Source organism: Rhea americana, unplaced genomic scaffold (genome assembly GCF_003343005.1).
Source record: "Rhea americana isolate MKP2758 unplaced genomic scaffold, rheAme1 scaffold_39, whole genome shotgun sequence".
NCBI lineage: Eukaryota > Metazoa > Chordata > Aves > Rheiformes > Rheidae > Rhea > Rhea americana.
The window spans coordinates 5,261,942-5,278,257 of NW_028186523.1; the positions used below are offsets into that span (position 1 = coordinate 5,261,942).

Below are 16,316 nucleotides of genomic sequence, written 5' to 3' on the forward strand. Positions count from 1 at the left end.
GAGAGAGAATTTCTTGATGATTAGATTATACAAGTAGAAACAACTTTGGCAGGATTATAATACGGAATTGTGTTGTATTATGTTACGTATTTATCCTGAAACTATCATGTCACTATTTATACAATTTGGCCTGCAGCTTATTAGCTTAAAGGTTACCTTGAGAACAGAGTACTTGGTGCTTTGAGAACACATTACTTCAAACTTAACTGTTTTCAGCTTGAGGAATTTGAACTCAATGTTAGTTCAGTTTGAGATCTAAATAGTTCAGAAAAAAAACTTCTATTGTCTGTTAGTATCATATTTATGGCTGCTTACRTAATGGGATTTTGTTTTAATATTTGTTTCCAGTGTACACACTAGGAGGACAGTGTAGCCTGTCTGACACTGAAGAGATGCTAAATGAACCTGTTATTTAGATGAGATATCTTTATATCCCCCAAAGCATTTCTTGTGGGCTTCTCTGTTGCATTATAGATTTTTGTCACCTGTTAGAATGCTCCTCTGGTTCAGAGTTTCTAAAAATTGAAGAAATAGTAAGTTGCTAAGCCAGGAGACGCTGTGCTTTTACTCCTTAAACTTTCCAAGGACTGAAACTAGTCCTAGGGGACAGGGACAAACTCTTTTCAGTTGTCCCGTGTGACAGGACAAGAGGCAATGGGCAGAAATTGAACCACGGGAAGTTCTGCCTGACCGTGAGGGGGAATTTCTTCCCTGTGAGAGTGATGGAGCACTGGCATCCGTTACCCAGAGAGGTTGTGGAGTCTCCTTCTCTGGAGATCTTCAAGGCTCGCCTGGATGCAACCCTGTCTACCATGCTCTAGGTGACCCTGCTGAGCAGGGCGGTTGGACTAGATGATCTCCAGAGGTCCCTTCCAACCTTACTGAKTCTATGATTCTATGATATTTTCTTACGTTTCATATCTATCAGCTTGGCTTTTACTCCTCTGAACCAAAATTCATTCTAAAATGCGTCTGAGAATAYGTGAGCGGAAAGCCATATAGTAAAGGTTGGTCCGGACAAAATACTCTGAATCTACTTCGAGAARTCCAGTTTTTGCTGGTAACCACATCACAAGAGCTGAAGAATGTAATAAATAAGTGTGCTGAGCAAACAAGCAAAACTTCTTTTAGCCTGTTATCTGAAATTTACAGCAATTCTTTCTTAAAAACTTCATTACCTATTCTGTATGTAAACATTCTTTTATGAACCTAAGGAAATATTTCAGTGCTGCTTTGTTAAGGGATGCGGTCTTCAGTTACCTTGTGCGAGTATTTTTTCCTCTACTAAAATTTGAGGACCTGTGACTTTGATTTGTGTTTGAAAGTGTTTCACTGAGAAAATGCCCTTGTAAACAAAAACCTTAAATTGAGAACATTTATGTTCTCAAGATAGCCTCCAGGATGCCATACAAGAAAGTACTTTATAGAATAAAGCTRACTTTGTAACTCCTGAATCTTATGGTGAACTCGGGTTTAAGTAGAAAACTGAACATTGGATGCTATTTAAGACTGTCCAAACATTGGACACTAGTTAAGAGTATAGCTCATGGCAAAATGTTTGGTCATAACAACCCTACTGTATGCATTTACTTATTGGACAGAAGAGCTTGTCCTGCTGTGTCAGTTTGTCCAAAGTAAAATGTAACCAATAAAAGCCTGTACCCAGGACTTTTAAAGAAATTTTTTTTTTTTTGACAGTGGGAGAAGTTCAATCTCTTTTTCTCACTGAACCCTGATACTCATTAGAAGGAACTGCTTAAAAGGATTCAGGGCTAGTTCAGATTTTGTAGATTAACTTGCACTGATTTAGTCTTCAGACTAATATGCAGTTTTGCATATGATTTCACTTCTGGGATTCTTGCCAGAAATTTGGAGTGAGGTTGTGTTTTGAAATGGAATAATATTTGTGGGTTGAAACTAAACTACTTGTTTGCGTTCATGAGGCATTCATTGGAACACAACGGGGGCACTTGATTGCCCTCTCTGCTTGATACTCTTTTTGGTAAATCTTTTAGTATGTCTTAAAGTAGCCTGCTCTCTGATTCTCAGTATGCTATTTGAGGAAACAACAGTTTTTTCWTATGCTATGGAGCTTGCCTTTGTGTAACTTTTAATATTTGCTTAAATTCATTTTTGTATAAAACTTTCAACTTGTCACTATTCTATTATTTTGCATTTGTGTTTAAACTGTGCAGAAGGTTGTATACTGTACAGTGACTTACATATTTCAGCTCTGCCTGGATGTTGTCCCAGCTGGCTTATTGGTTCYTGTGCTGCTTTTTAGGGAAAAATACATTTGATTTGGTCATAGGAGATGAGCTCTTGCAGAATAACTGTTTTTATATTGGAAACTCTTTTCGTATGGGAAAGTTCAAAAGAACAGGGCAAATAGCATTTGTACTACTAAATGGTAGAAAGTTGTAATAGCTTTTGATTTCCTTGAAATTGAATGTATTGGTATGTTTGCATATTAATTGTTCATCTGCTGGTAACTTAGATACCGGTATCAGAAAGGAGTGGAATTTTGTCATGCTGGAGATGAGACTTGAAAGCCRTGGTTTTGGGGGATTTTGTGGGTTTTCTTTTTTGGTGGGGAATGAGAAATAAGTCTTTGTAGAGTCTAGGTCTTATCAGTAAATTCTGAAATGTTTTGACAAAATGATCTGTAGTTTTGTTGTTTGCTTTGTGAAGATAAGCTGTCACTGTTGGGCCCTGTGTTTTTGTGTATATGCCTGTATGCTGCTAACTGTGTGGTCAGCATTTTATACTATGCTGTTGGAATTTTAACACTGCTTTCTCACTGTATTTGAATAATTTAAACATCTTGTTTATCCACTCATGGCTTCCTTGCATTTACATTGATAAAGGAAAGGTATGCGTTCAACCGTAATTAACAGTATGTGCAACTTACAAAAAATGGTAATGCTTTCTTGGAGGGTAAGTAGATACTAACAACTAATGTACAGGTATCCTCTGGATAATATTTACAATATAGTATGTTATTGTGAAGTATTGAGCTGGAGAGTTTATCATATGTTTTTTTCCCCCATTTTTTTTACTTGAAATAAGCACTTTTCTGGGGACCCATCTCTATTTTCTTAAATTGGTAAACTTAAAAATAGCTTTTCTGCTACTTTTATTAGTAGTTAAAACTTCAGAGTTGAGTAATAGGGCATTGCTGTTAGTGTACTTTTAATAGGATATGGTACTTGATTTTCCTAATCTCTGATTTAACTCTGACCAGTCAGGCAGGAATAAACCATTGGATGACAAAGTCATTTAATTGTTATAAATGAGTCAGAATTTTAATGGAAAAGTTTCCACAGTTGTCTGGAAATAGCAAGTTTCAGGGTATGTTCTTGGAGTTCTGTGGGCACTTTTCACTGCAACTCATCTTGTTACACCTGGTTTATTAAACAGTGGAAGATATCAATTATCTACCCTGTCATTGCCCTCATGCATCTCTCTCTGCACCAAATGCACCTGTCCTTCAGCTGGGTGATGCTGCTGTTCATTGTCTTGAGTTCTTGCTTGTTTCTTATTTCTCCTTAATGTCTCTGATTTGCCAGCTCCTGGCATCAGAATATTACAATCATTGTTATTCATGTATATATACACTGAATATTTTATATTAACAGTATTTAAGGGTTTTCTGGAATTGCAACTTTCATCTGTTTTGAAGAAAGATAATTTAGTAAATCACTTATATAATCTTTTTGTTGTTGTTATCTGTTAAGTTTTTTACATAAGAGCGAAAAGTTTGGTTATTCTTGGTTAAAGTTTTAAATTATGCTAGCCGAGAAGTTGTATAGCTTTTTAATGCTTTCTATTTTAACACTTCCATGTTTCATTTTCTAAGTGTCTCACCTCACTGCTGTGGCAATATAAAACTATAAAAATCTGTCTGAAATTGTTCTGATTTCTTTTTTCTCTCTCGCCTCCCCACTTCCCTGCAGGAAATGTATGAGGTTGCTAAGAAGCTTTGCTCCTTTTGTGAAGGTCTCGTACATGATGAACATCTTCAGCACCAAGGCTGGGCTGCCATAATGGCCAATTTAGAAGATTGTACATACTCTTACCAAAAGTTGCTTTTCAAGTTTGAAAATGTGTATTCAAGCTATTTGCAGTCCATAGATGATATCAAGTTGAAACTTACACAGTAGGTTTGCCATTTCAACCTTCAAAATTACTATATTTTACACACACTTTTTTTGGTTTGTGTGCTTGTTGCTAATTTTAGTTAAGCATGTGTGTATTTGACATTTTTTATGTTGCTGAGAATTCTTTTTGCTCTACTGCAGTCATTTTTAAACTGACAATGTACTTGTTAGCACAMAGAAGCATCTATTGAATTATGTGGAAAACAAGCTCGTTAATGAACAGCTGTTTAAGAGCTGGAGTCCTTCCAAATGTACACTAGACATAGCTAGATGATAAATTCAGACACTAAACAGAATATTTAAAATATTTGCACTTCTAAATTATTTTTTTAACTCCAAAACAGTGTTAAGAATGATGATCTGTGAGAGTAAAACATGAAGCTTATTTAAGTTTATTTATAAGATAAATAAATATATGTGTATATGTGTATTTGTATCTTACATATTCTGGTTACTACTTCAAAAAAAGCTTCTGAAATCTTTATRGACACTAGAATTGCAGGGATTTTCTATCTGTAATTTGCCTAATTCAATATAAGTTGTTGGATACTTAATAGAGCATGACTATGGATTATCGTAAGTAGAACTTCATTGTTCCATAGATTACAGAAATTATTTGAATTCYCAAAATAATCATCCAGAGAACATCAGCCCACTGCTAATAAACATTGGTATCCATGCAGAATGCAAACTGAAGTCTCAGTTGTGTCTTAAATTGGTATGCCTCAGTTTATCAAACTGTTGTTGTTTTTTCATTGTATTATAAACATAAATTGACTTGGACATTTAGAGTTCATATTTAGCAGTGGGAGAGAGCAAAAGTTATAGTAACTTCTTTAGCCTTCGTCTAGGGATGTTGGTAGTGATGCTRGTGTTTTTGAAAACAGTTAAATAATTCATGTAAACCTTAAATTCATACAAACTGCATATAGGTTAAGAATGTTTCAGTTTCAAAAGATGAAAATAGTACTATACAAGTGGCTTGCTTCTAGACTGTTATGTAATACTAGCTTGTAGGTACTGATAGTTCTTCATTTTTACCCTTTTTTAAAAAGCTTGGGTTCTGCTGTTTCTGTGATGGCCAAGATACCCCTGCTGGAGTGCCTGACAAGACATAGTTACAGAGAGTGTTTAGGAAGAGTGGATTCTTCAGCTGAACGTGGAAGGGCAGAAAGTGAAGAAATTGAGGATGAGAAATCTGCTGAACTGGTGCTTTATTCTGATGTATCTAAAATGAACAATAAATCAATGTTAGCCTCATTCTGCAAGTCAGTTGAACAGTCAGCTTTGGATGGCACAGACCCTGAAAATGTAAAAGAAGATAAGGAATCCAGTCAAAATGCCACTGTCCGGGACAGTGAAACATCAATAGAGCTGAGAGATGATGATCAGCCTTCCTTCAATGTGTCTCTGTTAGACTGGATAAATGTTCAAGATAGACCTAATGATGTTGAATCATTGGTCAGAAAATGTTTTGATTCTATGAGCAGGGTAAGTTAATGTTCTTAAATTTACATTGTATATTGAGAATTTCCCATGGAAAGTTGCTGTTTGTTTTCCAAATACCAAAGCTTTTAAAGAGTCTTGACTTTCTGTAACTTGTTTCTCTGCTAACTTTCTGAATGCAGAGCAAAGCAGAGAATGGAGAAAAAAGTACTTTAAGAGTTCTWGAGTTTTAAGAATCAGACTTCTAATAAATTTTACTGTTTCATAGTGAATGCTCATATCTTGCTTTTTCATTTTCTTTTTATGATTGGAAAGAAGTTGTTCTTTTTATAGCTTTTAAACAAAGCCACTTCTTTATTTTCATTTTAATGGAAATTATACTTGTAGTGAAACTGAAGATTTTTTTTCTTGTGGACTAAAGTTAATGTTATTTCTATGTTAAAAATACTGAAGTCTTTATTAAAATGAAGAATAAAGAGGTTAGGTTAGTTTGTGATAGCTTTATATACTGCATGCTTGTTCTTTTTTTTTTTTTTAATAAACTGATACAGACAGATTTGGAAGAGCCAACATAGTTCGTATTTCTGCTGCTAACAGAGTGCAGTCTCACTTTTGTTTCTGAATGACTTCTATTTTAACCAATGACCATTAGAACCTTTTTTTTTTAAAAAAAAAAGTCCGTATATTCCCTTCTTTCTTGCTGCTTTTTTTGCTGATTGCTTATTTCTTAATTGTCTAACCTAGTTTTGCATATTTACAAYTTTATTACATCAACTTAATCCCTAAACAACAAATACAATCTTTGTCTTGGGCATTTATTTCCTTCCCAAGACAATCGCTTCCACTCTTACTTTAAGTCATCATGTCTAGGCCCCATCTGGTGTAGGCAGCAGCAAGAAGCAGTCAGTTTCATAAGTTGATTTGGAATTCCATCTCAAAAGTAATTCCTAAATTGAACTAAATATTGAGACAGCTCAAAATCTTGGGCAGCCCTCAATTTTAGTAGTGAAGAAAAGGCTTAATGAATGAGTGGACTGTAGAAGTTGGGTCCCTTCAGTAAAAACAACAGCATTCAATTTTGTAGGTGAAAGGATTCCTAATCGCTGAAGTCTGGGACAGTCCTCTGCTGCATTTGGTAACGCTATATGGTGTGTTCTGCTGGTTTAAAACCAGAGTGACAGAAACAAGTAGTTCAGTTTGAGAGAGAAAACATTCACTTTGTGCATGTTATTGATAGGGACAAATGCAATTCTGAAAATAAATATTTTAAGAGGCAAGTCTTAAATAATTACTTCCATACTTCTAGTGATTCTAAAGGTACAAATATGAAAACGTAACCTTTTAAGTTAAATACTTGTATCTCTTTTGATTAACTTGTAGTCTCTGGCATATGCCACGCGTTTTAGAGAGACTGTCTTGTAATTGTGTGCTTTTCTGTCCTTGCCTTTGTTTCAAGACTAGTTAGAACCCATTTGTATCAACTGCTGTAATAGTTGTACAATCTGCATTGCTTTTTGTAGAAAAAATGTGATTGCTCCTATTAAAGTGAATTTTCGTTGTTACAAAACAGAATAGAGTGTGAGGAAGAGTCTCTACTTCAGACTATTCTGGCCACAACCAGAACAACTACAGACAATTGATCAGTCTTTATTTTGTTTCACACACACACARAAAAGCATTAAAGTAATAATAGTTACTAGCTGTACTTAAGAAAACAATTTGGTTTCAGTGACAGCACAAAGCATKGAATCTTTGCCTACAATTGATTTAGAATTATTTTGAAAACAGAATTAGACTGTAGCTGAAAAAAAAAAATACTAAATACCTTGCACCGCAGTTATTCTCTCAATATTTATTGAAGATGACAACTTAACATGGAAGACTGGAATAAAATGGCATTTAATATTTTTGTTTTTCACCCTTATCCTCTTGCCCTTTTCTTTTTGGAAATACAAACTATACAAATGTTTATGATTGTAATTCTTATTTGAAACTTTCAATTCAGGTAAGATTTTCACTGAAGCATAAAACACGAGCATGAGCTTTATACCTTTGATACTACTAGTTTTCGTAGAACTGGTGTGTTGCATAGAGTGCTGCTAGGTTAATGGCTTTTTTTAGCCTTTAAGTGTTTCTACAGAATGAAGCTTCTAACTGCAGAAACCTAGGCTGCAGCAAAAGTAGTAGGTAAGTAGGAGCTAACCCAGATGTCTTTAAGTACTGCTAAAGTAGAAGAATAGAAAAAGAGACTTTTGAGGACAAGGAGAACAATTGTTATTTATCATTGAAAAGAACTGGAGGCCACTGATGCAGTTAAGTCAAAAACAGTATAAAAAGAATGGATAGAGGAAATAAGCCGCAAAGTGGAAGGAGAGGAATAGGTTTTCTTTGGCTTCTTTTTTTAATAAAAACAAAACAACTCCCCCTACCCGTATGTTTTCCAGAATGAAAAAGTGGTGAAGGAAAGCTTTTATGCAGTTAGTTTTGGGCGGGGGGCGGGTAGGGGAGAATGCTAATGTGGAAATGTAAGTGGTTCCTATGAGGATTGGTTTGTGTGCTCAGTGGTTTAAGTGACATGGTACAAACTCTCCATGGTGACAAAAAAGACAGTATTTTGAGAAGCTGTGTGGCCCTGCAGGGTCTTTTTCACCAGGTTCTCACATAACAGATAGCATATCATAGCCATCTTGGATAAATTTGTTCATATCTTGATAATGCCTACTGACTCTCAGTATGCTCCTAACTAATTTATTCCATGTTTAAATTAAACTCTGTAGTATATAAACTGTTGCAATTGCATATGGGTTTTCTCAAAACCTAAATAAGTGAAACTTATTATTTAATTTATTTCATTGTTCTTGTAGTGAAACTTGGAGTCATTCCTAATATCTGACTTTGTAGCCTTCTAATATTCCAAAGTTCCCTTTTATGGATATTAGGCTATAAAGGAATATGATAAAATAAATTTTAATTTTTAAAAAGTGCTATGTTATAGCAAAAATATTAGCAAAATATTTAACAACCATATCCTTCTATAGCTTGTTTTCTAGTTATCTAGATCTCATCTGCTTATCTAAGGAGCCATCAGTTAGAAGTATTAATTTTCTAGAGAGGATAATAGGCCTTGTATCTTCTTCTCTCCACTTTCTGTTATAGTTTCCATTAAGTCCAGTGGAGACTAGATTCATTTGTTTTAACAACCCCTCCTGCCCCCCTGCTCATTTCTTTTCCACTTTCAAGGACTTGATTTGTATGCTGTACTGGTCCAGAATACTTTGAAGAAATTCATGTTGTAATATAAAATCTAGAGACTCACTATATCAGAATTTTGAAACAAACAAAAGATGGAAGCATACATTGAATTCAAATGAAAATCTTAGTGAAAATAGTATGAGAAACTATGGAATTATGAAGGAAAGGTATTAAGGCTGTAAAAATTCATATAGCTCTTTCAACTTTCAATAGGCTAAGTGCTAATAAAACCTTTCTCGTAGAACTTTCTTTAAAAGYGAGTTACATACAACCTGATGCACATGCAGTTTTAGGTATTCTGTTTAAAACAAAAATAAGGATGTACCTATTCTTTTTCCTTTTTTTATTTTTATTTTAGCTTGATCCAAGGATTATCCAACCCTTTTTGGCAGAATGTCGGCAAACTATCGCCAAACTAGATAATCAGAACATGAAGGCTATTAAAGGTCTTGAGGATAGGCTCTATGCGTTGGACCAGATGATAGCAAGCTGCAGCAGGCTGGTAAATGAACAAAAAGAACTTGCTCAGGTAATACATGTATTGGTGGTAGATTTATAGATATATGTATGCTGTAAAAGATTATGATGAAAAGTGCACATCTTACTGCGGGATAGTTTTCAACATACTGCAGTAGAGATCCCTTGTAATGCTATATTCATTAAATCTTAACATTAAAATTTTGGAATTTTCTACATCTTATGTTCTTTTTGGTGTGTAACTCCAATTACCGAGAATTCATTTAAATATTTATTCTATAGCATCAAAGCAGCCCAAAGTATTCCAGTTGATGATAGACAGCGCTAGATCTTAAATATTTCATAGGGCTTACATTCCTGTCAATTCATTCATATATATATCTGTCTGTATAATTATTCTAAATACATGAAGATACGTGTAAAAAAAAAAAAAAAAAAAAAAAAAAAAAAAAAAAAAAAAAAAAAAAAAAAAAAAAAAACTTGTATGAACATACAGAGCTGTAGTTCACTGCAACTTTGTATTATCAACTGTGTATTAAGCTGTATATTTTTCTGGTTAAGGTTACTTCTATCAAAGTTCCCTTGGGTATAAATTTGGACAAATATTTAACTCTTCAGCCARTCAAATATAAAAAACATCAATGTAAAATTACTAGTTTGAGACACATCAGTGTCCAGTATTGTTTCTGGACTAGAATGCATATTGCTTATTTTTTAGAAATTGGGCTTTTCAGGGTGAATGAGTTAAAATATGGTGAAACATGAAAATTTGTAAAATATCTACGAAGATGATATATTATCTCATCTTTTAAATGCTTTACAAACTGTACAAATTTACACTGCATTAATGTGTCATTTTGCATATTAATCAGGAAAGCTGCTAGTAAAACGGGATCTTATGAAGATATCTAACAGCTACTGACTTTGCATGTGTTCCTTTTAAAGTCTGCTTTCAAATGAGTGGGTTTAGAGAGAATTTTTAGCTCATGAAAATGAACGATGCATGTGGCTTGAGTATCTTAGTATTTTCTCCTACATATCATTGTCAAATCTAAGTTCTAGCTTGTTTACAACTGCTTTTTTATATATGGAATTCTCAATTCAGTTGATCTCCATCATTTTATAAGATATGGTGCTTGTTTTGAAGTCTAAAATAACATTGCTAGAATACAATTTAAGCACATCTGGACTTCTGTTTAGAATGAGCAATTAAGCTGGCATTTTTTTTTACATATTCAGTATGCTATATGTATGAGAACATTTCCTGTCCAACAACCTGGACAGTGTCAAAATTTGTGATGCTGAATTGTTAAACCTGATGCTTTGTTTCAAAATATGACTGGTTCCTTTGACTTTCTAATGAGCACTAAAGAAATCATAATTTTAGTAAATACACCAGAAGTACACCAAAGAAGCAGTAAATACTTTAGAATTGTGAAGAATTGATGTAATATTGTTTTAATAATCATGCTTGTTTATGTTCTTTATAACTTAAAAAGTACCTAGATGATACTGATCTTTTCTCCAAAACAGGTTTGTGTGCATGTATGTGTATACACATGCACACACATATATATGCGCACACAGATATATATGTACGTGTATAGCATGGGGGAGGGAATTCRTAGGAAGAAAAGCTTACCTAATTAGGGGGACTTCGTAACTTGCTTTTACCTTCAGTCTGGTTACTGCAAAGCAGGTATGACGTGTTCTTAGTATTTTGAAGAGCGGACAGCTTTTTGCCAGTAGTCAACCTAGTTGCTCATAGGCTGTCAAACAGGGTGTTGTGAATCTATTTGCCTCTGCTAGTTCAGCCAGTCTCCTTAAATGTAAGGCAGAAACAGAAGGAGAAAATCAGTAACGAAAAACAAGAATGATGCATGAAATTGGCCTCATGCCAAGATGGTGTGATTATGTGRCAGGCAGTGTTCAGGACTAATTTGCTGGTTTGTTTTTAGTGTGTTGTCTTTTTCTGACCCTGGGCTAATTCCAGGATCAAATAAATACATCCAGTCAGTTGGTGAGCTTCTCCAATCCTTAATCCTCTTTCTTGGTAACATTATGTAGCTGATGTGTGGTTCTATCTGTGCTGATGCAGCTAGACTGTTTCTAGAACTTCCCTTTTACTGAGCAGGCATGCTGTCTTTTATGAGCAGAAAAGAAGAGCTGGGATGCCGGAGAACTATATTTTAGGAGTTAGAGAAGACCTGAGGAGATCAAGCTTCAGTTGTGGAAGGATTTTCTTATGTCCTTCTGATCTAGATCTAGGAGAACAATAAGGAAAACCAGAATTTCAGTTGGAGATGCAGAACAAAACGTAGCCAGGTTAACTTTTTTTCCCTAAAGGGAAACAGCGAGTCCTTGGTCCTTAACATCATTTCAGATGGAGGATCAGGGAAAGAGGTAATGTACTTAATGATTGCTCATCAAGCTCCTAGTGAGGGAAGAGTAGTGTGCCTGCACTAGACATTGTCATGTTAAGTGATAAGAAATTTGATACTTCAAAATGTGTAACTCTACTATGTCTTTATAACATTTCAAAAATAYAGCTTTTTTTAACAGAAGCTCTTTACTGAAATGGTATTTTAATTTCATACGTAAGATTGTCCTTAATGTCTTGYTTACAGTGGAAAGCATATTAAAATGTGATCACTATCTGACGTTCAGGTTTTCACCATTACATCAGGGCTTGGGAGCACGAAGAAAGGGATATGAGTTTCTTATTTTTATTATATCATTATTGGTGATTAGTGGGAGTGAGTGAACAGCATTCTCTCCCTATCTTACCAACATCCTGGTGGCTACTGGCCCCTTTTGAGACCCTAAGGGTCTGTRCTATGCAGACTAGCAGCTGCACAGTACAAAGGGTTCCTACTGCATCCTCTGAGCCACTGGCTGTTGCATAAGAGTGGGTGCTACCAGTCCTTCTAGCAGCATTGTTTAAGAGTCTGTCCAGAAATAATTTCAGTGAATAGATTTAGGAATAAGTTCTTTCTTGCTAAATCCTAGTCTTGCGTAGTTGCTTAAGTTGTAGGCAAGTGGCTAAATCCAAGGAAATTTTAGCATGAGGGGAAGGGATGCACGAGCAGCTTCTCATTCAGTTCTCCAGTSTTGTGAATTGTGTTCTTAGGTATGTTTTTTTTTTTCCCTCCTCAGGTGAATGAGGAACCTACCTCAAGCTTACTAATTCCACTTTTGAGAGAGGCACCTAAAAGTCAGTTGGAAAGATACTGTCACCTTGTTTAAATGCCTCTATAAATTTGAGTATTGACATCTTTTGTAAAGTTATCAAGGATTTGTATCTTTCAAATTTTCTTTGTTGCTGTGTTTCTTATAAATCCTATTTTTCTTTATTTATGGTATGAATGTTTTTTATTATAAGAATATAATATGATGTATTTCTTGAGGCTTTGATCTATTGAATGTGAGTTTAAACAAGTGACTAAGTATCCAATTACTTTTACTTCTTGGTTTTATATTTGAGCCTCAGGAAACATTTTAGTACCAGTTTTAACAGGTCATTTCATATGATTGTATAATTTTGTAACAAATCTTTCATTTAAGCTGTTTGGATACAATCTGAAAAATACTACAAACCTGATGTAAGCTATTAGAGCTGGTATGTTATTCATTCAAATATTATATATAAATCTAAGAACAGCTGAGACAGCTGAGAACAAGAGTTGAAYATTTTTAAAAAACCTAGATGAGGACTTTATGCATGTTTAAACATAATTCTCATATTTTGCGTAATTAGTGTTAATGCTTGGTTTTACTGTGAAAGAATGTCATGTAACTAGCACTTCAGCAGTTAAGCAATTCTATTCATTAAGTGGTGGATGTACTTTATAGGACAAGGATAAGGAAAATATAATTGGTAATCCTCGTGGCAATATGTGTATTGAAAACTKTTAGTTGGTTTCTCTAGACAAGAAAGTTAATGTTCTATCTAGAATATGACTTGACTATCCCTTCTGACCTCAGTCTTATTAAAATTCAAAGTAAACTTATCTGCAGATGACTGTTTCTTGGGATAAGTGAGGCCTCATTGCTTAGTTAATTTGCTTGTTCTTAAGAAACCTTACCTGTCTTAAGAGTTCTTTTGCTTTCCATAGGTCTTTTCCTTGAACTAACCAATAAACAGCATTTTGCATGAAAACTTACTTTCATTATGCAGTTGAATGAGGGTTTTGATTTCTAGCCCCTGACTTTTAATGTGGAAAACTGCTTTATTAAATTCAAAAGCTGCTTTCCTCTGTGGAAACTGGAATTTGTAACATAGGTATATGTAACTATGATCTGAAAGTGGCATTACCTAAGAGTACTTTTCCAGAAAATGTGGAGCCTCTTTAACCTCTCAGTATGATTCTGCCTTGGCTAGTTCAAATCTATATGTTCTCATGCATACACTGCCTTTGATTTTGTTATCTGSTAGTTCCCTAATACTTAGGGAACTTATCTTTCCTGATCCCAACCCTTTGAGTTCTGTCCTTATCTTTCTGCATGGTCTTTGTCTTCCTTGGTTGAACAAACCAAGCTCTTTTGATTGRCTTTCCTTTTTCTTGATTATCCTGTAATGATTCTTCACATTTTCTTCTTTTTCTAGTTTTCATTCCATTGGTGTGGTTAAATATACTTAAAATGTTTGCAACMTGTTTTTTGTTTTCTATAGAGTTTTCTATTCAGTGCATGAGTTGCATAGTGTTCGGTAAGCTGATAGCTCTTCAGTATTCTCTTGCATCCAGTGCACGTCTTTATTTTTTTTCTTATTTCATGAYAATTAACATGCTTGCTTGATACTTATCAGGCAAGTTTATATTAGAAAAATTATTTGTTTTGTTCTCACTAGAATATAAATATTTATTTCAGGCTTTACAAGTATGTTTTACAGCATYTCAAAAGTCAAGGTCTCACATTCAATATCAAACTAACTGACAGTGGTTTCACTTTTCAGTATGACTGTGTATAATTCCAAGTTCTTTTTGCTTCAGAAAAATGCTTACAATTATTTTCTAGTCTCGATTTCTTTACTAAGAAAATACAAGCTTATGTGAACAATGACTACTGTTATGAGAGACATGAATGTGAACAAAATATGTTTCTGTTTGGTATTTTCTTGTCTAAATAGCATTTTATTTCCTGTAATATCTTACCTTGCTTTTTGAATGTAGTGAAGACAGTAGTTTGGCACAGTAGTTCTTATGCCGGCTGCTCTTTTTTGTCCCTTCCTTCCTTGTCTCTGCTATATGTGTRTATACATTACCTTCTGTAATCTACAACTTGATACCCAGTTCCCTAATGAAGTTCATCTTTCCTCTGCAGCCTCCCTGTCCTTTCAGGAATTGCTTCTTACCATCCATAGTAGACAACAGATAATTTCTTGCCTTGCCTTCACTGCATCACTAAATATATGGAAAGGTTTAGAGTGGGCAGGTATTCATAACTAGAGATTTGTCAGSCCTCCCCTGTCATGAGTAAGCCTTACTAGCAAACCAGTTGCTGGGAATTCAGTAAGGTGAGTAAGGTTGGTAAATTTCCTCGCTTCTGTTCATCCCAATGCAGCGAGTATCTTGAAGTATCTGGATACCAAAAGCTTGTGTGCCACTGATCTTGCTATTTCTTCTAATCGGTTGTGGTACAAAGCCAGCAGCTTCTTAAGGAGTAAAGGAAGAAGAAAAAAATGTTATTGACTTCTCTCCCTTCCCCCTCCCCCCCAACACACACACACGAGGCAACTGGTAAAGTAGAAACTGTTTCAGAGATTCTGTATTTCATTCCAGATACTATGGAGAAATGTGGTCCTAATGTTCTTCTGTCCTTATCTCTTATCTTTTCTTACACCATAGAGGCCCAGGAAGAGTTTCTAATTCCTACTGCCATAATACAAATCAAGAATGGTTGAGTCTGAAAGGGACCTTTAAAGATCATCTAGTACAACCCTCCCACTCAAGAATGGTCACTTACAGCAGGCCACATGGGACTAAGGCCAAACAACTTCTGAATATCTCCAAGGAGGAAGACTCCAAAACCTCTCTAGGCAACCTCTTCCAATGTTCAGTCACCATCACAGGAAAAAGTTTTTAMTTATGTTCAAATGGAACTTCCTGTGTTTCAGTTTGTGCCCATTGACTYTTGTCTCGTCACTGGGCACCACTGAAAAGAGTCTGGCTCTTTACACCCTCCCTTCAGATACTTATACAYATTGATAAGATTTCCCCCCTCAGCCTTTTTTCCAGGCTGAACAGTCCCAGTGCTCTCAGCCTTTCCTCATAGGAGAAATGCTCCAGTCTCTTAATCATCTCTGTTGGCACCTTGCTGGATGCACTCTAGCAGCTCCATGCATCTCTTGTATTGGGGAGCTCAGAACTGGATCTAACACTCCAGATACAGCCTCACCAGGGTGTAGGAGGGAATAATCACTTTCTTTGACCTGCTGACAACACTGTTCGTAATGCATCGCAGGATACTGCTGAACTTGGCCACAAGGGCACATTGGTGGCTCATGGTCAGCAATGTACTGTTGCAGCGAAGAAGGTCCACCAGGACTCACAGGTCTTTCTCCACAGAGCTGCTATCCAGCAGGTTAGACCCCAGCCTGTACTGTTGTTGCATGGGATTAGTCTTCCCTAGGTGCAGGACTCTGCACTCMCTTTGTTGAATTTCATGAGGTTCCTCTCTGCCCAGCTTTCCAGGCTATTGTGGTCCCTCTGAATAGCAGTACAACCTTCTGTAACAGCTACTCCCCCTAGTTTGATATCATCAACARACTTGCTGAGAGTGTACTCTGTCCCTTCATTCAGGTCACTGATGAATAAATTCAACACTGGACCCAGTATTTATTCCCGAGGAACACTGCTAGTTCCTGGCCTCCAACTAGACTTTGTGCCACTRATCACAACCCTCTGAGCTCTGCCTTTCAGACAGTTCTCAATCCACCTCACTGCCTACTCATGTAGCCCRTCCCTCCTAAGCTTACCTCTA

General features: G+C 35.6%; 1 protein-coding gene across 3 annotated transcripts in view; it reads left to right on the top strand.

The window, feature by feature from the left end:
• Nucleotides 1–16,316, top strand: part of RB1CC1 (RB1 inducible coiled-coil 1) — a 68,370-nt gene that overhangs the window by 14,341 nt on the left and 37,713 nt on the right. For all 3 annotated transcript variants that reach the window (XM_085313598.1, XM_085313599.1, XM_085313600.1), the window contains 3 exons: nucleotides 3,957–4,159; nucleotides 5,216–5,651; nucleotides 9,217–9,387. In XM_085313598.1, coding sequence (XP_085169724.1) covers nucleotides 3,957–4,159; nucleotides 5,216–5,651; nucleotides 9,217–9,387 — 810 coding nt within the window. The remainder of the gene's footprint in view (nucleotides 1–3,956; nucleotides 4,160–5,215; nucleotides 5,652–9,216; nucleotides 9,388–16,316) is intronic.